The sequence below is a fragment of the Mustelus asterias genome, chromosome 17, assembly GCF_964213995.1.
Source record: "Mustelus asterias chromosome 17, sMusAst1.hap1.1, whole genome shotgun sequence".
Taxonomy (NCBI): domain Eukaryota; kingdom Metazoa; phylum Chordata; class Chondrichthyes; order Carcharhiniformes; family Triakidae; genus Mustelus; species Mustelus asterias.
Window position 1 is genome coordinate 14125409 of NC_135817.1, and position 22578 is coordinate 14147986.

The window sequence follows — 22578 nt, forward strand, 5'->3', positions numbered from 1 at the left end:
GGTCGGTGGTGAGGTTCACGAGGGGTCATAGGTTCAAGGTGAAGGGGGGGAGGTTTAACACAGATATCAGAAGGACATATTTTACACAGAGGGTCGTGGGGGCCTGGAATGTGTTGCCGGGCAAGGTGGTGGAGGCGGACACACTGGGAACGTTTAAGACTTATCTAGACAGCTATATGAACGGAGTGGGAATGGAGGGATACAAAAGAGTGGTCTAGTTTGGACCAGGGAGAGGCGCGGGCTAATTGTTCTTTGTTTCTCGTTTCAAGGCTTCATTCTATGATCATCTTGCTGGTGCCAGTACAGAGCGAGACTGCGGATAGTTGGGAACCTGTCTCGGGGGCAGGGAATTCAGATGGTGTTCGTAAAGCAGAAGTGGAAATGAATAGGGTTGGGAAGCATTTTCTGATCAGGGCCAGTGTGATCTCCTGGACTCGTTTCGATCGCCACAGGGGGTCGGAAAGGAATTTCCCAGATTTTTTTTTCCCCATATTGGCCCTGGGGTTTTCACTCTGGGTTTTCGCCTCTCCCTGGAGATCACATGGTCTGGAATGGGGGGGTGGGGGTGAGTTAATAGGTTGTGATGAACAAAGCATCGTAGCTGTGAGGGACAGCTCGGTGGATAGGATATTAGGATGTAGATAGGTTGGAAAATTGGGCGGGGATCCTGGATTCAGGATTCAATCCTGGACCGGGGAGCGGCACGGGCTTGGAGGGCCGAAGGGCCTGTTCCTGTGCTGTATTGTTCTTTGTTGTTCTTAGTTCAAGGCCAGGTCCCTGTCTGTGTGGAGTTTGCACGTTCTCCCCATGTCTCCAGGTGCTCTGGTTTCCTCCCACAATCCAAAGATGTGTGGGTTAGGTTGATTGGCCATGATAAATTGCTCCTTAGTGTCAGAGGGATTAGCAGAGTAAATACGTGGTGTTATGGGGATAGGGCTTAGGTGGGATTGTTGTCGGTGCAGGCTTGATGGGCTGAATGGCCTCCTTCTGCACTCTAGGTATTCTATGATTCAACAATAATAAAAGTGAACCCTAATGTTTCATTTTGCCTTCTTTAATGAGCTTGTTAACCTGTTTTGCTTTTAGTGAATTGTGAATCTGTATCCCTAAATCCCTATGTTCCTCAATAACAACAACTTGCGTACAGTGACTATAACATTTTTAAATAGCCCAAGCCATTTTACGGGAACATTATAAAAGACAACTTGACATAGAGTCACATAAGGAGATATTAGGACAGATGACCAAAAGCTTGGTCAAAGAGGTAGGTTTGAAGGTGTGTCTTAATGGAGGAAAGGGAAGTGGAGGGAGTCCCAGAGTGTAGGGCCTAGCAGCTGAGGTCACGGTCACCAATAGTGGAACGGTGAAAATTCCATCTGCCACCTCTCCGCCCAATTTTCCAGCCTATCTATATCCTGCTGTATTGCCCGACAATGCTCAATGCTATCCACAAGTCCATATCTGAATTATGGGGCAGGAGGAGATTAAAAAGACAGGGAGGGTGCGGCCAGGGAGTGACCTGAAAATAAGGGGGAGTGAGAATTTTAAAAGTGAGGATTGGTTCACTGGGAGCCAGTGTAGATTAGTGAGCACAGGAGTAATGGATGAATAGGATCTAGTTAGGACAAGGATCTCAAATTTACAGAGCACAGAACACGGGAGGGCAGCTAGGAGAGCAATAAAATAGTCAAGTCTAGGTGGACAAGGATTTCGGCTGTCGATGAATTGGGGCAGGATGAAGTTGGGGAATGAATTTGAAATTGGTGATATGGTAGCAATCTCACCTCCGTGTTAAATATTTTTACCAGGGTTTCAAACCGTCTGGTTCACCACAGGTAAGGTTGTAGCAGCAGGAAGTGACACCATTGCAGGCGATTCTATAAATGGAAGCAGGTGAGAGCAGCCTCACTCAGCTGGACAACAGTGGAGAGAGGGTGTTGGAGGAGGTTGGTGGTGTGGTTAAACAGTGTGAAAGGCTGCCGATAGCTCAAGAAGGATGAGGAGGGAAAGTTTCTCTGTCACGGTCACATAGGATGTTTCTTGCGACTTTAAGAGCTGTGGTAAGGGCAGAAACCTGAGTTCAGGGGAAGATGGACACATCTGGGAGATGACAACACGTTTGAAGACTTTGAAGAGGAAAAGAAAGTTGGAGATAGGTCACTGGTTTGCAAGGATGGTGGTATCAAAGGTGTTTTTGAAGAGAAAGGTGATGATGGCAAATTTGAAGGAGTTGACAGCACCTGAGGGGAGAGAGCTGTTAAAATTTGCAGCTAACATGGGAGCCAGTAGGAGAAGTTGGATGGTCAACATTTTAGTGGGAATAGTGTTAAGAGGACAGGGGGTGGGTCTCCTAGACGTGATGGGCTTGGAGAAGGCATGAGAGATATGAGACTTGGAGAACAATGTAAGCGGGGGAGGTTTAAAAGGAAGCTTCTCCTGATGGTCTAGAAGGGAGGTAAGTGGCAGAGGCAGCTGATTGGATGGTCAGTCTTACAAGTCGATTGTTGGAGTTGAGAGGGAAGGAGTTTAAAAGACAATTTTCAGTAAAGAAACTGGGAGTTATCTTTGCATTCCAGGATGGTCCTGAAATAGTGAGTCAGTTTTAGCAGGTGAGAGTAGCAGCTCCGATCGTGCTTTGTGTGGGAGGCAATGCCCAGGTGACAGTGAGTATTGGCTTTAATCGGGATTAGGACAGCGAAAATGGAGCAATTAGTTACTGCAAAAATGTGGCAAATGGAGGGCCAAAGGCTCGGCATTTGGGAGTGTATTTTTAAGTGGATTGGGAGAGCGATTTTGAGGGGCCGACGCAGAAGGAAGAAGAGGGGGAAAGACAAGTGGGTGGACAGAAATATGAGAAAGCTATTGGAACTGACATCTGTGATTAACACAACAGGAGTAGCAAGGCCGTGTGAGAGTCCAGGGGTGACCATTGAGTTTACATGAAGGAAGAGGAGGTAGGCAATGAACTTTGAGAAGAGTATATATAGAAAGGATATTATTAAACTGGAAAGAATGCAGAAAAGATTTACTAGGATGCTACCGGGACTTAATGGTTTGTGTTATAAGGAGAGGCTGAATAGACCGGGACTTCTTTCCCTGGAGCATAGGAGGCTGAGGGGTGATCTTATAGAGGTCTATAAAATAATGAGGGGCACAGATCAGCTAGATAGTCAATATCTTTTCCCAAAGGCAGGGGGGTCTAAAACTAGAAGGCATATGTTTAAGGTGAGAGGGGACAGATACAAAAGGGTCCAGGAGGGCAATTTTTTCACACAGATAGTGGTGAGTATCTGGAATGACCTGCCAGAGGTAGTAGTGGAGGCGGGTGCAATTTTGTCTTTTTAAAAGCGTTTAGACAGTTACATGAGTAAGATGACGATAGAGGGATATAGGCCAAATGCGAGCAATTGGGACTAGCTTAGTGGTTTTAAAAAAAGTGCTGGCATGCACAAGTTGGGCCAAAGGGTCTGTTTCCATGCTGTAAACCCCAATGACTTTGAGAGGGCATAATGAGTTGTGATGGAGGTCTAAATCACTGAGAATGAGTTCAGTGCTGAGGGAGATAAGCAGTGCCAATACCTCGGTAAGAATATTTTTAGCTTGCTTGGAAAGGCGGTAGAGAATGATGATTGTAAATGAAAAGTGAGAGGGATGGAGTATGGTGAGATGTTCAAAGGAGGAAAAAGTGCCAGAGGAGTAAGGAACAGATCAAAGGTAAGTAAGTGGTTGAAGATGTAGCCAATTGGGAAGGAATGTGAATGACATTCTGGAGGGAGGTGTGGGGAGGGGGCAATGAGGGTGATCTCCTAGCAGAGTCCACATCAGCATTGGGATGGGTGAGTTGAATGGAAAGAAAATTGGCAAGGTTAGTAATGGCTGCAAGGGAGCAAGAAGGTTGAGGTAGGTATTTGAAAGGCACCCGAGAAGGTGGGAAATGGAAAGGGGTATGATGACAGTAGAGAGACAGAGAGAAGATTGAGGGCCCAGTCCTCAACAGCAACTCTCATTTCAACTCTTTAAGCATTTGTGGCCCCTCTGTTACTCCTATGAAAATGCACCATTTCTACTTGGTTCTAGTGAAATTGATTTGCAATTTGTACAACATTCTGCAAATCCCATTCTATTTTGTTGCAACCTGCTGATGCAGTTGCTTTCCTTAAGGCATGACAACTGAAACAGCGGTTCACATGTTGTCTCACCAGTGAAGTGTGTGGAGTTACCCCTGGACCAGAGGGGTACCAATATTCTGGGGGGGAAATTTGCGAATGCTCTTCGGGAGGGTTTAAACTAATTCGGCAAGGGAATGGGAACCTGAGTTGTTGCTCCAGTGTACAGGAGGATGTGAGTGGTGAGGTCATGAATAAGGTTTCAAGGTCGCAGGAGTGTACTGGCAGGCAGGTAGGTGTTTTGAAGTGTGTCTACTTCAACGCCAGAAGCATCCGGAATAAGGTGGGTGAACTTGCAGCATGGGTTGGTACCTGGGACTTCGATGTTGTGGCCATTTCGGAGACATGGATAGAGCAGGGACAGGAATGGTTGTTGCAGGTTCCGGGGTTTAGATGTTTATAAAAAATCAGGGAAGGTGGTAAAAGAGGGGGAGGTGTGGCATTGTTAGTCAAGGACAGTATTATGGTGGCAGAAAGGACGTTTGATGAAGACTCGTCGACTGAGGTAGTATGGGCTGAGGTTAGAAACAGGAAAGGAGAGGTCACCCTCTCACCTATAGAGTTTTCTATAGGTCTCCGAAAAGTTCCAGAGATGTAGAGGAAAGGATTGCAAAGATGATTCTGGATAGGAGCGAAAGTAAGAAGGTAGTTGTTATGGGGGACTTTAACTTTACAAATATTGACTGGAAACGCTATAGTTTGAGTACTTTAGATGGGTCGGTTTTTGTCCAATGTGTGCAGGAGGGTTCCCTGACACAGTATGTAGATAGGCCAACAAGAGGCGAGGCCACATTGGATTTGGTACTGGGTAATGAACCAGGCCAGGTGTTAGATTTGGAGGTAGGTGAGCACTTTGGTGATAGTGACCACAATTCGGTTACGTTTACTTTAGCGATGGAAAGGGATAGGTATATACCAAAGGGCAAGAGTTATAGCTGGGGGAAAGGAAATTATGATGCGATTAGGCGAGATTTAGGATGCATAGGTTGGGGAAGGAAACTGCGGGGGATGGGCACAATTGTAATGTGGAACTTGTTCAAGGAACAGCTACTAAGCGTCCTTGATAAATATGTACCTGTCAGGCAGGGAGGAAGCAGACGTGTGAGGGAACCGTGGTTTACTAAGGAGGTTGAGTCTCTTGTGAAGAGGAAGAAGGAGACTCATGTTAAGATGAGACGTGAAGGCTCAGTTAGGATGCTTGAGAGTTACAAGTTAGCCAGGAGGACCTAAAGAAAGAGTTAAGAAGAGCCAGGAGGGGACATGAGAAGTCTTTGGCAGGTAGGATCAAGGAAAACCCTAAAGCTTTCTATAGGTATGTCAGGAGTAAAAGAATGACAAGGGTAAGATTAGGGCCAGTCAAGGACAGTAGTGGGAAGTTGTGTGTGGAGTCTGAAGAGATAGAGGCACTAAATGAATATTTTTCGTCAGTATTCGCACAGGAGAGGGACAGTGTTGTTGAGGGGAGTACTGAGATGCAGGCTGTTGGACTAGATGGGATTGAGGTTCATAAGGAGGAGGTGTTAGCAATTCTGGAAAGGGTAAAAATAGATAAGTCCTCTGGGCCGGATGGGATTTATCCTAGGATTCTCTGGGAGGCTAGAGAGCAGAACTTTGGCTTTGATCTTTGTGTTGTCATTGTCTACAGGAACAGTGCCAGAAGACTGGAGGATAGCAAATGTTGTCCCCTTGTTCAAGAAGGGGAGTAGGGACAACCCTGGTAATTATCGACCGGTGAGCCTTACTTCTGTTATGGGCAAAGTTTTGGAAAGGATTATAAGAGATGATAGGATTTATAATCATCTAGAAAGGAACAATTTGATTAGGGATAGTCAATCCGGTTTTGTGAAGGGTAGGTCGTGCCTCACAAACCTTATTGAGTTCTTTGAGAAGGTGACCAAAGAGGTGGATGAGGGTAAAGCAGTTGATGTGTATATGCATTTCAGTAAAGCGTTTGATAAGGTTCCCTATGGTAGGCTATTGCAGAAAATACGGAGGCATGGGATTGAAGGTGATTTTGCGGTTTGGATCAGAAATTGGCTAGCTGTAAGAAGACAGAGGGTGATGGTTGATGGGAAATGTTCATCCTGGAGTTCAGTTACTAGTGGTGTACCGCAAGGATCTGTTTTGGGGCCACTGCTGTTTGTCATTTTTATAAATGACATGGATGAGGGCGTAGAAGGATGGATGAGTAAATTTGCGGATGACACTAAAGTCGGTGGAGTTGTGGACAGTGCGGAAGGATGTTGCAGGTTACAGAGGGACATAGATAAGCTACAGAGCTGGGCTGAGAGGTGGCAAATGGAGTTTAGTGCGGAAAAATGTGAGGTGATTCACTTTGGAAGGAGTAACAGGAATACAGAGTACTGGGCTACTGGTAAGATACTTGGTAGTGTGGATGAGCAGAGAGATCTGGGTGTCCATGTGCATAGATCCCTGAAAGTTGGCACCCAGGTTGATAGGGTTGTTAAGAAGGCGTACAGTGTGTTAGCTTTTATTGGTAGAAGGATTGAGTTTCGGAGCCATGATGTCACATTGCAGCTGTACAAAACTGGTGCGGCCGCACTTGGAGTATTGCGTACAGTTCTGGTCGCCGCATTATAGGAAGGATGTGGAAGCATTGGAAAGGGTGCAGAGAAGATTTACCAGGATGTTGCCTGGTATAGTGGGAAGGTCTTATGAGGAAAGACTGAGTGACTTGAGGCTGTTTTCGTTAGAGAGAAGAAGGTTAAGAGGTGACTTAATAGAGGCATACAAGATGATCAGAGGATTAGATAGGGTGGACAGTGAGAGCCTTTTTCCTCGGATGGCGATGGCTAGCACGAGGGGACATAGCTTTAAATTGGGGGGTGATAGATATAGGACAGATGTCAGAGGTAGGTTCTTTACTCAGAGAGTAGTAAGGGCGTGGAATGCCCTGCCTGCAACAGTAGTGGACTCGTCAACATTAAGGGCATTTAAAGGGTCATTGGAGAAACATATGGATGATATTAGCCAGGCGGCACGGTAGCACATTGGTTAGCATTGCTGCTTCACAGCTCCAGGGTCCCGGGTTCAATTCACGGCTCGGGTCACTGTCTGTGTGGAGTTTGCACATTCTCCTCGTGTCTGCGTGGGTTTCCCCCGGGTGCTCCGGTTTCCTCCCACAGTCCAAAGATGTGCGGGTTAGGTTGATTGGCCAGGTTAAAAATTGCCCCTTAGAGTCCTGAGATGTGTAGGTTAGAGGGATTAGCGGGTAAATATGTGGGGATAGGGCCTGGGTGGGATTGTGGTCGGTGCAGACTCGATGGGCCGAATGGCCTCCTTCTGCACTGTAGGGTTTCTATGATTTCTATGATATTGGAATAGTGTAGGTTAGATGGGCTTTAGATTGGTTTCACAGGTCGGCGCAACATTGAGGGCCGAAGGGCCTGTACTGCGCTGTGATGTTCTATGTTAATGAGACAGCCTCCTTCAGTTATAGACCAGAGCTTTAGCACTCAGTCCTGTGACTTGATCAAATTGGTTAAAAATAGCTTCATGTTAACTTGAATCCTTGTGAATAACTTCTAAACCCTTTTCCACAGTAAGTGTTAGACATGGCTCAGTGAGTAGCACTGTGCCTCTGAGTCACAAGGTCCCAGTCTCAGGGCTTGAACAGAAGGAGACAAATAACAAAATCGAATTCTGAGGTTTAGACCTTTCAGCAAATTGAGAGTCGTGGACACTCCAAGGAAAAATGATGTGGAATTGCAGAGTGGTGCTGTTTTTTCTGGTAAAGGTTTGTCTACAAAGGTTAGAAAGAAACATAGAAAAACTACAGCACAAAACAGGCCCTTCGGCCCCACAAGTTGTACCGAACATGTCCCTACCTTTTAGGCCTACCTATAACCCTCCATCCTATTAAGTCCCATGTACTCATCCAGGAGTCTCTTAAAAGACCCTATTGAGTTTACCTCCACCCCCACTGACGGCAGCCGATTCCACTCGTCCACCACCCTCTGTGAAAAACTTCCCCCTAACATTTCCCCTGTACCTACCCCCCAGCACCTTAAACCTGTGTCCTCTTGTAGCAGCTATTTCCACCCTGGGAAAAAGCCTCAGAGTCCACCCGATCTATGCCTCTCAACATCTTATATACCTCTATTAGGTCTCCTCTCATCCTACGTCTCCAAGGAGAAAAGACCGAGCTCCCTCAGCCTATCCTCATAAGGCATGCCACTCAATCCAGGCAACATCCTTGTAAATCTGCTCTGCACCCTTTCAATCTTTTCCACATTCTTCCTGTAATGAGGTGAGCAGAACTTGGTGTGATAAATCTTGCTATTCCCACTTTACAACAATGACTACACATCAAAGGTACTTTGTTAGCTGTAAAGTGTTTTAGGATACCCAGATAGGGTGAAAGGTACGTTATATTAATGTTTCCAGTTCTGCAACAGTTTACAAGTGAAAACTGAAGCCTGTGGTTAATGTTTTCATCAAGCCAGGCAAACTGTGATGCAGTAAACATTGGCTGATTGTTCCGTTTTGGATCAGATTATTTTAAAGCAGCACAGACAGCTTCCAACAAAGAAGCGCACATTGACTAATAGCCATTTCCCATGGGAATCTGATAAATTACAAAATATTTTGGAATATATCCATACACATAATATGTATATTATATATATAGAAATATATATATTAGGAATATTGTACATTAATAAAAAGACTTTTTTTGATGAGATTGCATCAATAGCATTTTTAAGCAAGCAACGATTGTGATGCACGAAATTGAGAGGGGCCTGGATTGTGTCTGGAGAGGTCAGTCACTCGGACATTTAAAGTGATTGGTAGAAAGATTAGAGGGTTGTGGGTGTCTGAAGCGCGCTGCTGAAAGAGTAGACCAGGCAGAAACTCTCACCTCATTTAAAATATATCTGTTATGCACCCCAAGCACTGTAACCAAATGCTGGAAAGTGCCATTAGGCCGGGTGGCTCGTATTTCAGCCAGCACAGATATGATGGGCAGAGTGGCCTCTCTCTACTGTAAACATTCTAGGATCTATGAATATATAAATATTCCAAGGACCTTTCAAAGCTTTATATCTCTCACTCCTCTGCCCTCTCTCTCAGCCTTCCCCTGAAACCAGTCTGGTAGATCTGCCCCACACCCTCAAGCACCCTCACATCCTTCCTAAAGTGTGATGACTAGACTTGGACACAATACTCTAGTTATCATGGCCAGGGCTTTATAAAAGTTCAGCATAACTTCCCTGCTTTTGTACTCAATATCTTAGTTATGAAGCAGGGAAGGCAATGGTGTAGTGGTACTGTCACTGGACTAGTAATCCGAGTCCCAGGGTAATACACTGGGGACCTGGGTTCAAATCCCATCATGACAGATGGTGAAATTTGAATGCAATAGAAATCTGGAATTAAAAGTCTAATGACCATTGTTGTAAAAGCCCACCTGGTTCACTAATGTCCTTTAGGGAAGGAAGTCTGCCATCCTTACCCAATCTGGCCTACATGTGACTCCAGATCACAGCAGTGTGGTTGACTCTTAACTGCCTTCTGAATTGGCTCAGCAAGCTACCTCAGTTCAAGGGCAATTAGGGCTGGGCAATTATAAAAAAGCCCAAAATCCCATATGTCGGATGAAGAGCCAGGGGAACTTGAAATGTTAACTCTCTTCCCTCCCCACAGATGCTGCCAGACTTGCTGAATTTTTTTCCATCAGCCTCTGTTCTTATGCCATCATATGCTTTGTTCTCATTATGTCTTGCCACCTTCCAAGATCAATGCACACGCATCCCCAGGCTCCTCTGTTCCTGTACACTCTTTAGAACTGTGCATTGAATCTATATTGTCTCACCTCGCATTTCCTAGTATAAAATTCTGTCTGCCATTTGCCTACCCATTCTGCCGATCTATCTATCTGTCATCTACACTGTTTGCCACAACAAGAAGTCCGGTATCATCAGCAAATATTGCAATTTTATTTTGAATTTCTGTATTCAAGACATTTATATGCATCAAAAAATCCTTGCGGAACACCCAGTGAGGAAAACAACCATTTACCAATATTTCAGCCAAGCTGACACGGACCCTCCTATTCCAGGAACCTCAATTGCCTGGCTTTAATGTGGCACTTTGTCAAGCACTTCCTTAAAATCTGTGCAACAACTATATCGGTGGACATACTGAAGGATGAAAATTGTGTTGGGAATTTGCATTGAAAATTAATATAATTTTATCTTCTAAAAATTTAATCTGAGAACTGAAGTGAAAACTCTAGCCAGTATAAAATGTATATTTCAAAAATCTGTACAAAACGCTGGGACTTGTTTCTCATTGTTGTCCTTTATCCATAACTTAAAACTTTTCTGTATTTGAAATTGGGCTTTGTGTGAAATTATCCATTTACTGGAACTGACCTGGAGGGTAATATAAAAACAGGACATGCTGGAAATACACATTTGTAGAAAGAGGAAAGGGTATTTAGATTCAACTGTGTAGGTAATTTCTCGCCGTAGATCCTGGTAGGTCTGTGTCTCCAGAATGTTGTTGTTGCGTGAAGAGAATAGATGGTGCAACCTTTTCTGTGTCAACCTTCTGATGGAGCAACTTTCTAGTGTTCTGTGTTGTTAAATTGATTTTCTTTGCTTCTGAGAGGTTAGTATGAAGTTTCTCCTCTGCTTCTCATCTTGAATTGACAAGTGGGTGGGTAACTCGATTTGTAACAAGACTATTTGCAAGAGTTTGATGCAATCCTGCTATGCTGAAAGATATTAAGATATCGTTTTCCCCCTTCCCCAGTCTTCCTTTTGCCATTCAAACACATTGTACTCTTCATCAATGTTTTTGATGTGAATGTAGCCATTAACTGCTTAAGCAATCCTATCTGTTTTTGATTGCTATTCATTAACCAATATAATCTGTGTCTGTAGAATACATTTTTTAAAAAGTTGTCTTTCTAATGAAGCAGCATCCTTGTTTCAGCATGCTGTATTTGTTGCCTCTTATTAACCTTCTGCATTTTGCTTTCTGATTTGATATCATGGTGACAGGCTTCAGCATTTATGAATTCATTCTGCATGGGTGGACCAGGAGTTTAACATCCATACATGTTATCTTTTTATACTGACCCTGAATTTCATTCCACAGTTGTCAAAGTGTTAATATGACCTGCATGCTCTTTTACACGAGACAATGTTGGCATTTTATTTCTTTTGTTCCCCTGTAGCCGCGCCACGAATATTTTAATGTTCCTGTGTACTAATGCCTTGGCTCAACTTGCCTGGTGGTGACTCAGAGGAGGTGACGATGGCCTGCTTTGCTGTTGCTGGAATGCTGTCCTGGGCTGTATGAAGCTGTTCAGTTGAACATAACGCAAATAACTTAACGTAACATGAACATCAATGCTTTGCTCTTTGTTGTGTTCTAACAGTCTAGTGTGCATAGGTTTTGAAAGGTGCCACGTAAATGCAAGTCTTTCTTTTATATGCAATTTAAGTCTGTGCTCTGTTCATTGCAAGCTTGTTCTTTGTAATCTTTGTTCTAATCATAAAGCTGCAACGTTAATTATGTTGGATTTACTGGCACTGGGCCTGTTTCATTTGGGTTCACTGCCGTTTTAATATGCATCAAGCAGGTTTGGTACCCAGGCCTCTGGAGATCCTCAAGCTTTGTTTCACGTGACATCTATGGTTAATACAACTGAATTTCCACTAACTTTTCAAGCAAGAAGTCCTTTTAAAAGCTATTGATGGATGCAACATCTTTAGGATGAAATGCTATTTGCAATAGTTTGCAGAATGTGGTAACCAATGAAAACAAAGTCTAGAATCAGCTTTAGTCTTGGAACATATAGCAATGGGTAAGATGGAATTGGAACTAATTGATGATCTGGAGCACAGGAAAATAACTAAGTTGCTGCTTTGCTCTTAATTTGTGCAATTTTGGTTAATCAATTCCCTCTCCCCTTTTCTGGGTTTTAGCCTAGTTTGCTAGCTGAAGAAAATTAGCTCAAATTCTAAGTTTTAAATCAATTTTACTACCGTAAGCTGAAGTATTCAGATTAATTGCAACTTGACTGACATTCATGGCTGTAGCTTGTGCCTCTATATTTACAGTTATATGTTGAAAGGGAGCTTGCTGATTCACTGAAGTTCCTTTTGTGGTTTGTAATGGTTGTCATTTATACACTATGGTGCCTTGGTTCTTTGCCTCTTCCCCCTGCAGTGATGCTGAGGCACTTTGAGAGTTAATGCAATGCTGATCTAATTCCTAAGCTTCAGAATATTCTGGGGGAGGGAAAGTTAATTTTACCACCAAACTATGGCCCTCCTTGAAGAAGCATAGCAGTTTTGTTAAGTCATACTAGGATCACTTTTAAAAAAAATTCCAGTGCCATTGTAGCATGACCAAAGAGACTTTCAATTTATCTGGAAATCTTCCCTCTGCTGTCCAGCACATGCAAGGTAGCTTCATACCTTCTGTGCCAATGCCAAGTGTTTATGTTCAGTGCTTCACCTGTTAATTGTGAGACCAAACTGTGTTTATCGTCATTACAGTATTAGATTTTTGAAATAATTTCTTCATCAGCATAGTTGAGCAGCTGGTGATAATTTGGTTCCTCCAAACTCTTGGCTGTTATGGAGTATGTGTATTAGGTGTCCATGTACATAGTTGAGTCCTGTGTTAGAGAATAAATTGGAATTACCCATGTGTAGGCATGCTGTCCTCAGACTGAGGCGCTGTTGGACTGAGACCAGTTTGGAGATGTATTCTACACCATTAGGAGCCCTATTAGTCCAATAGGTTACATAAGTTTAAAGAATGTAACCTGATGCTGTGAACTTGCCTTTCATAACAATAGCAATTTGATATGTTTATTGGACCACGTATAGAGTGGAGTATTTTGTTTGAATGGAGGGATTGATATATTTTACTACCCCTCAGTCTCGTGTACTTTTTCAGTGTGTTTTATTCATGTTCTTATTTGTTCCTGATGGATTTTATATGTATTTTCCTCTATGTTCTCCACTTCAACATTCTGGTCAGCAGAGAAAGTGAATACTTCTGGATGCACAGTGAAAATGGCAAAGAATGCAATCAGTGAGTGACTGTAGGGGGATTTGTTCACACAGTGGTGTGAATAAATCATTAGCAGTGCAGATAGATGAGCAAGCACAAAGTACGGCATTTGAGATATACATGCGGCAAAGGGACCAGTGTTAAAGTAGTGTGGACTGGTGAAAACATGTCAGTGCAGTAGTGGTAATCTCATCTTGCATAGCTTGGGACATACTCCATTTTGCTGCGTCTCTTCTGAATAAAACTGTACCAGTGTTGACTATTTCTACTTGTGAAAGGATCCTTGAAGAAAGTAGTTGGAAGATGAGATCTATCTATCATCTCCCATAAAAAGCTTGCGTGCTTTGTGCAAAATGCTGTTTAAAAAAAGGCCTGACCAGGGAAAGGAGTATGAATTCCAAATTTCCCCGAAAGGGTGTCTGAGCAGTAGGTTTACAGTACAGTGGCCAAATGCATATATCTGCTTCTGGTTTATATACAAGTTAACTGATGTCTTTGGTACCCAACAATGTTTATTGCAGATTTGATTTTTCTCTCAACCAAGTTTGATTGCTTTTCTTTTTCCTTTTGGCTTGAAGTAAGGCCATCTCATTCTCATGGATGTAGACTTGACACTGAACCTTCTTTACTAGAAGCTGCAATGTCCATTGAACAAGTCAAACCTACATGCATCTCTTTGAAGTTGCGACCCAGGGGTAGAAATCATCTGGATAGCTATTTGACCCAACTGAATTAAGTGTGTTTGCCAAAGCAGGATACATTACCTTTCAAATACTGCCTGAGGCGGCTTCTTCCCTCCTCCTTCACCCAGCCTCACGAGAGAGTAGTTTGCTCTGATCCTTAATGGTAAGCAAGTGGTCTACTCTACAATACACCAAATATTTGCCTGTCTGCCTTTCACAGGCAAGTTATTATATATCAACCCCCCCTAAGCTGTGAGGTTAAAACTGCTGAGTTTTTTTTACCCCATGGGTCCCTGCAAGCATGCTTTGATCTATCTGTAATAGATGATTATAGGTGAGCATATCAGAGAGTTGCACTGAATCAGTTTGCCATGAGTCTGAAGTATGGATTTCTGGAACAGCCTTTGTTCATATTTCAATCCACCAATGCGAAGGTGAATCATGAAGTGAATATGGAAACTGTAGATTGCACCACTTCAATTTTCACTGATAGAAGTTAGAAACCATACCAAACAATGAGTTGATGTTATTGCAAGCAAGTCTGTTAATTATCACAGACTATCTGAAGAAGGCTCTTCTGTAGTCAAATACAGCGATTATTCCCAGTATATATTTGTTTTAACTCTTCTTTGTAGCACTATGAATTATATTTAACAGTATATTTCTGCATTATCAGCCTTAGATTGATGCAGTTTCATTTGGGTCCCAAGTAGAGCTCTTTGTTTTGTTTTTTGGAGGGAGGTGGGGTTGGTGTGTGGCGCTAGTCAGGGGAGAGAGGGAAAGAAGTGGACCTTAGACAAGGTAATTTTAGTGCCACGTACAAAGATGCATTTTGGGGATCAATTCTTGCTTTCAAAGTTCAACGTTTTTTTAGAAGTGTATATTTTACACTAACTGATGTTTGCTTCCAAGTTCTGCTATGATTGTTTTTGGCTTTTGTTTGTGCATTGAGCTGACTGAAATTGTTTATGGTTTTTTAAAATTGTAAGTAATTTTAGTAATTGCTTTAAGCTTGTGTTCTATAAAGTGCACGCTTCTCTGGCATGTTATAAATAAAAGCCTTCCTGCATGCATCAAATGCTGTTTTCTGTGGCTATGTTTTATAAGCATCTAAACTTCTAACTGCTAATCTATTTTGTATTTAAGATTTGCAACTGATTAAAAATGGTGATGTTGCTACATGAACACGATCATGATGTACAGCATCAGCACCTGAAAGGTCCATGAATAAAAAACATAACCTTGGTTTCATAACACACTTACCAATTTCCATAGTTTCTGCTTCCATCCTGCAAGTTCACAGCCACCCAAGGATAGGCTTTCATATGAGGTTATTGAGCATTACTACTCCAGTTAAACTAATCGCTAGCAACTAAAATAGACTTGTTTCTCTGGGAGAGAGTTTTGAAAACTTTTGTTTTGATTCCAGATACCAGGCTCCTCTTTTAACCATTTTTTTTCAGTAACGATCTGATGTATGTGAAGAAACATTTGTTTTTATGTATTGGTTTTAAATACTGGCATCGATCTTTTTAATACGAACTGTCTTCAATTATAATCCAACTTTTATAATTGAAACTTATGTCAGGGTGATGTCTCTTCTCTTTGAATTGTCTGAATGCATTTTCATCAAAGATACGAGATCTTGAGGGTGATGCCACATGCTTTTACCTAAGTTAACCTGGGAGTTTAATCACCGGGATAATCCTTTCCAAAGAGGTATTTATTTAATAAGCGGAGTTTTCCTTTTTTACCAAAGGTGGTCAAGTTGTCAAATGGAACTGTCAACCCATTTAAAACAATCCTAAAGCTTTTTCATGTCCAGAATTCTAGATGTTAAATGGGTTACTGTCCCTATGGTCTGAATTTCCTGAAGGTCAGATGGGTATCTTCATACGTAGCTGCATGCAGGCAACCTGCATAGTTAGGAAAGGCCTTGCGCAAGTCTCTTGTCCAGTGTGTCTACTTTTTAATTATTTCACAGCATGAGGGTGTCATTGGCTAAATCAGCATTTATGGCCCATCCCTAATTGCCCTTGAGAAGGTGGTGGTGATTTGAACCGCTGCACTCCACTTGGTGTAGGTACACCCACTGTGATGTTCGGGAGGAAATTCCAGGATTTTGACCCAGTGACAATGAAGGAACGGGGATATATTTCCAAGTAAGGATGGTGAGTGATTTGGAGGGGAACTTGCAGGTGGTGGTGTTCCTATGCAGCTGCTGCTGTTTTTCTTTTAAGTGGTCGTGCTTGAAAGGTGCTGCTAAGGAAATACGATTATATATTGTGCCAGATTTTCTACATGTTTATTTCTTCAGCCTATTTAAAAAAAGACAAGTTTCGTGAATCCTATTAAATTGGAGGATCATGTGCAGAAATGGCAGGCTCACTTTGTGACCACAAGTCCATCTGTTAATTTGACATTAATTTATTTCAGAAAAGATAGATTCTCAAATTGAGTCTAAAATTGGTAAATTACAGCTTTGAGACTGTTATTTTAAAAAATGTATGATCCAAGTGCTGATTCTTGCTGGGCTGGGTGTGAGAGCGCATGAATACATTCAATCTCTTGCACAGAATGGGTCATAGAAACTAGAAGCAGGAGTGGGCCATTCAGCCCTTTGAGCCTGCTCCGCTCTTCATTTTGATCATGGCTGATCATCGAATTCAATATCCTGATTCCACCCCCCGCCCAAATATCCCTTTAGCCCCAGGAGCTCATTTCTTCTTGAAATCGGACATTTTGGCCTCAACTACATTCTGTGGTAGTGAATTCCACACATTCACCACCCTTTGGGTAAAGAAATTTCTCCTCGCAGTTCAAACTATGGTACCTAGTTCTGGACTTTTCCATCATTGGGAACATTCTTTCTGAATCTACCCTGTCTAACCCTTCTAGAATTTTATAAGTTTCTATGAGATCTCCTCTCACTCATCAAAACTCCAGTGAACATAATCCTACCCGACTTAGTCTCTCCTCATATGACAAACCTGCCATCCCAGGAATCAGTCTGGTAAACCTTCGCTGTACTCCCTCAATAGCAAAGACATCCTTCCTCAGATAAGGACACCAAAACTCTGCACACTAGAGTCATAAAGGTTTACAGCATGAAAACAGGCCCTTCAGCCCAACTTGCCCATGCCGCCCTTTTTTTAAACCCCTAAGCTAGTCCCAATTGCCTGCATTTGGCCCATATCCCTCTATACCCACCTTACCCATGTAACTGTCTAAAAGCTTTTTAAAAGACAAAATTGTATCTGCCCCTACTACTACCCTGGCTGCTTGTTCCAGACACCACCCTCTGGACCCTTTTGTATCTCTCCCCTCTCACCTTAAACCTATACCCTCTACTCCAGATGTGGCCTCACCAACGCCCTATACAATTGCAGCAAAACATCACTATCCCTATACTCAAATCCTCTAGCTATGAAGGCCAACATACCATTTGCCTTTTTACTGCCTGCTGTACCTGCACGCTTACTTTCAGCAACTGATGCACGGGGACTCCAAGGTCTCGTTGAGGGTCCATTCGCACATTCTAGCCATGTTCAGAGGCAAGTCCTATGATCCATTTGATCTCTACTTTGGAACTGATTAATGACACTTGGAAATTGCACTAAAGTTTGAAAATTAATATCCTCACAGCTTGCTCTGCCTACTTCTTACTGGCAGTGTGTCAGATGGAATTATGCAAGAGTTAAGCGCCTAGAATCTGATAAAGGCATAAAAAAATCAGCTCGCTCCTATTCCACTTTAGATTCTGTATTCAGATTATAGCTATAGGAGCATTGGCTGAGCTTGTATCTCAGCATTATTCATCAAACAAAACTCTTCAAACGAATAAAGAACATTTGTAAATAGCTCGTTTAACCTACTTATAAAGCCGATCTCTGTTCAAAGGATATTTAATTTTCAACTTTTACTGCAGAATTTAAACTTGATAAAAGTCTTGGACAATTCACTTGTCAAGAAAATTTATATCCAATATAGTCATCATTGTGGATTTGTTCATGCTTTAAACATTTCTGGCGCTTTTCACTGGATACTTATTTACAATGGTGCCCAGCATTGGATGTATTTTGAACTACTCAGCACTTCAGATTTTATTTGCAGCTCCTTCACTCCCATCTTTAACTTCCAAATTATCATATTCATGGCTCACCCATGTCATCAGAGGGCGGCACGGTGACACTGTGGTTAGCACTGCTGCCTCTCAACGTCAGGGTCCCGAGTTCAAATCCCAGTTTGGGTCACCGTCTGTGTAGAGTTTGCACATTCTCCCCGTGTCTGTGTGGGTTTCCTCCAGGTGCTCTGGTTTCCTCCAGATGTGCGGTTTGGGTGGATTGCCATGCTAAATTGCCCCTAGTGTCAGGGGGGCTAGCTAGGGTAAATGCATGGCATTATAGGGATAGGGTCTGGGTGGAAGTTTGGTCGGTGCAGACTCGATGGGCCAAATGGCCTCCTTCTGCACTGTAGGATTCTATGAAAGAATCAGCCAACTGAAAGGTAAAATGTTCTCATTTCAGCTGCGCAACACTGTTCACTAACTGGGTAAATGGGCAGTTTACTGTCTGGCAAACCTTTCTGTTTGGAGGCATGAGAGCAACCTGCATTAACTCTGTCCTCTGCAGCAGTACTTAGAAGCTGCTTGATACCTCGTCACCAGCAACCCAGCTGAGATTGGGCACTCTGTGGATTCTCAGCAATGAGAGCTCATGCTCAGTTGTGACACATTAGTATGTTAACATATTTGCTCATGCTCTCTTGTTGCGTTATTTCTGGAGAGCTTAAAGTATAATGGAAGACATTGATTATTCAGCAGTGTTATTATTTGACACAAAAATTGCATCACTATCCTGAAGCGTACCCCCTTGAGGTTATTTTTGAGGATGAATTGCAATTATCATTTTTTGAAATTATTAAATTTTTGTGAAAAGTTCAGAGGTTCAAAGGGAAGGAAGTGTATTTATTTGAGTTGGCAAAAATATTGTAACATCTTGTGAAATACAGAATTATTTTTGTGATTTTTAACCTCCATCCCACCACCAATCTTTGTTCATCACCTCTTTTCCCTCCCCTCAAATTGCAGGCATGATGTAAATGATTTCAGCTGAGAGATATTAATCAGTGTAGATAACTGGATAACAATGCTTTCCATCTTTCTTCAGCATGCTTATACTTTTTCTTTCTTGTCCCTTTTGCCACACCCCTAATTAGGACGCCAAAGTAAGTTGTAATAATGTTGCCTGTGAATTCCAAACTTGTTACCCCTTCTGAATAATACCCACTTATTCTGTTTGTGAAGTGTTACCGCTTTTGAAAAGTTTTGGTCTCTTAGCGTATTTATCTGCACTCATATAATGCAGTGCGTGGTATCTTGTTAGGTGTAATTGTGTAATCTGGGTTGAGCTTTGAGTTAGCGGTTGGAAGGATTGACCTTGGTCAGTTCATGGGAGGAGAGAATGCAAAGTAAAGGGCAGATCCTGTCTGGGTGGAGGGAGACTAATAGGGCATGTCACTGCAGGCTGCTTGTTCAAACCTCCTGAGTGCCTGATTCCATTTATAGAAAGTACTTCCTTGTCTATCATCTTTACCAGGTATTGGTGCAGCATTGCATTAAAGGAGGGGTTTAAGAAAATAAATGTTTAAATTGGAAAAGGCAGGGTTTTTAAAAATTGTTTTATACATGGCACCCACAAACACCATCTTTTTCTCGTGATTCTCCTTTATTTTCCTGTTTTTATATTTTTCCACTTTTTGCGCATGCAATTTGACTACGACACTAGTTCATTGTGTTTAAATTTGATAACCAAAATGTTTAATTTTGCCTCCACAGGAAGCTGAGACCCCTCGTAGCGTGCTGGAAGAAATTGGACTCACATAAGTCTTTCGTTAAAGTGAATATTACCCCAAATATCCCAATCTAGATTTCACTGCTTTAATTGTAATGTATGGCTACTATTGCAGTATGCTTTCTCTTGTTTTATTTTGGTGTTTTGGTTAGAAGTTGAACTTGCCAACATTTTTCATTGTTTAACAAGAAGGGAAACAAGATATTTTTTAGTTCAAAATTTGAGTTAAATAGAGGCTTCAAATGTTTTGATAGGATTCCTTTTTCCAAAATGCAATGAAAATAAAAGAATATTTCTGAGCAGTGCGACCACTCGCAGTAGGTGACAGGAGCTGAAAAGTAACTTGTCTATACAGAGCTCCCCAAGTTGACATCGTTTAGTTGGCTCAAAGAATTGGATATGATGTTTATCATTTTTAGTTGAATGTAAGGTGCCCTACTTTTGTTGCTGGAGTGTAAACCCCTCTTCAATTCTGGCAAGGTGCCATCTTTTTCTTTTGTGTCACTCGTATATTCCAGCCGCAGTTTGTGCTTGAAATCAAAAGTTCACAATATACCAAAGCAACCAGTGTTGACAACTATTTTGTTTTGAAAACTAACTTATTTTTTAAATGCAGTTTTGCAGCCTACATCTGTGGGCTTGTATTTTTTAATAAAATCAGATTCATTTTGAAAAGGGTCACTCGTATCAGTGGAGCTTGATGCAATATAAGGGGATGAGGAAAGGGATTTAGTTCAGGGGTGTGCACTAATCATGTGAGAAAAATCAATTTTCAATGACTTAAGAGTAAGGTTTGATATTGGTGTGGCATCTGCAGATCTTGGGAAAGCTTCACTTCTGACATCTGGCATTACTGCCCCTCAGAAGTAAGATTGCTGAAGCTTCATTTGACACTAATTAGTTTACATTTTAAACAGGTTTGAATCTGTTATGAACACAGTATGTAGTTTAGCTATTCCAAATATGTAAAAAGAAATCAAAGTATTTTCAGTTTACAAAACAAATGATTGTAGTTTTCAATAGTGGGGACTAATTTTGACTGTTTCTCCAAAACATTTTTGTATGTTCTTCAACTGAGCTTGGTCTTATGGTGACGATTTATTCAACATTGTTTCTTGTTTCACAAACAGTCTTGTTGTCCAGGCCAAATCAGGCTGTCCAACTTGATTTACAGCTGTTTAAATTTCATTTTTGGTCAATTAGTCAATAGCTTAACTAATTTGTGTTCTGCAAAAATGTAGCAAGCTTGTCTGTTTAAATGCTGCTGACCAGCTGTGTGATCGTTCAGTGGTTTAATGTCTTCATTTTTCATGAACACGGGAGTGAAAGTATTACATAAAAGTACAAGACAAAGTAATAAACATTCTTTCTACGATAAAAATGTCTGGTTATCCTTTAGGAGGTTGATTCATTTTTAAAGTAAATCTCATACTAGAAGACCAATTCAACTGATTTGTAACTGACATTTCACTACAATACAGACAGAAAATACCTTTTAAACACATGACTTGTAGATGTTTCATGTATTGTTCCCTTCTGAAGGGAAGCAACAAGGATGAGAGAATATCAGTTTATCAATAGTGCAGTGACACTTATTAGGGTTCCAAAACCCACGTCTGCTTAAATGCTGCTGCAAATGGAATTGGCAATTTTTTTCCCTCCGTAAACTCAGATCCATGGCTCTACTCCTTCACAATGATTTCAAATGGAAACAAGCCAAGTACATGGAAGAAAATGGAACTGAAAGAGTGGATATGGAGCTAGAATGAGAGGAGACTTGAGTGGTGTGTATACCCTGAAGATGTTTTGGTCTATGTAGAATCCATCTGCACTTTTTAGGTGTCAGCCATGTGGTGGTCCTTGTGCCTCAAGTAACATAGAACAGCACAGAACAGGCCCTTCGGCCCACGATGTTGTGCCGAGCTTTATCTGAAACCAAGATCAAGCTATCCCACTCCCTATCATCCTGGTGTGCTCCATGTGCCTATCCAATAACTGCTTAAATGTTCCTAAAGTGTCTGACTCCACTATCACTGCAGGCAGTCCACACCCCAACCACTGAGTAAAGGACTTACCTCGGACATCCTTCCTATATCTCCCACCATGAACCCTATAGTTATGCCCCCTTGTAATAGCTCCATCCACCCGAGGAAATAGTCTTTGAACATTCACTCTATCTATCCCCTTCATCATTTTATAAACCTCTGTTAAGTCTCCCCTCAACCTCCTCCGCTCCAGAGAGAACAGCCCTAGCTCCCTCAACCTTTCCTCATAAGACCTACCCTCCAAACCAGGCAGCATCCTGGTAAATCTCTTCTGCACTGGCCTGTAATTACCTACAAGATAGATTTTGGTCTCATTCCCAGAACCAAGCACAAAAAACTAGGCTGACCCTGCAGTACTGAGATATGAAACCAATGCCATGATATTGATTTGAAAGCAGGGAGGGGTTATTGCCTGGTGTCTTCGCCAATATTCATCCCATAATCTGCTTTTGAGATGTTGATTATCTGTTTATTATTGCATTGGTGTGTGAAAATTTCCCATATCTTCATTGGCTGCCAGGTACTTTGGAATGTCTGGTGGTTTATAAAACAAATGATTTTAGCTTTTATATAAATGCAATTTTGTTTCTGGATAGCATTCTCTTCCACAATGAGCTCAGCGAATTAATGGTTATTGCATTTGAAGCCTTATTTTGCTTCCTCTTTGTATGCACAACCACAATATTAAAAACCTCTCAACTGAGTTTTTGAGTTGGTAACCTGGTCTTGCTCTTGTAATATGTAGATACTGGCAACAAAAGACCAGAGAAAT

At 41.9% G+C, this 22578-nt stretch overlaps 1 protein-coding gene across 4 annotated transcripts in view; it reads left to right on the forward strand.

Annotated features, from left to right (window-relative positions):
- Positions 1 to 21137, forward strand: part of LOC144506339 (AP-1 complex subunit sigma-2) — a 47731-nt gene extending 26594 nt beyond the window's left edge. For 2 of the 4 annotated variants that reach the window (XR_013499889.1, XM_078232312.1), the window contains one exon: positions 19746 to 21049. Coding sequence is in view for 1 of the 4 variants with exons in the window: in XM_078232312.1 (XP_078088438.1) it covers positions 19746 to 19793 (48 nt within the window). In the remaining 3 variants the exon portion in view is untranslated. Of the gene's footprint in view, positions 1 to 13193; positions 13248 to 19745 lie in introns of all 4 variants that reach the window. The other 2 variants (XR_013499891.1, XR_013499890.1) reach the window with 2 other exon arrangements.
- The last annotated feature ends 1441 nt before the right edge of the window (positions 21138 to 22578 follow it).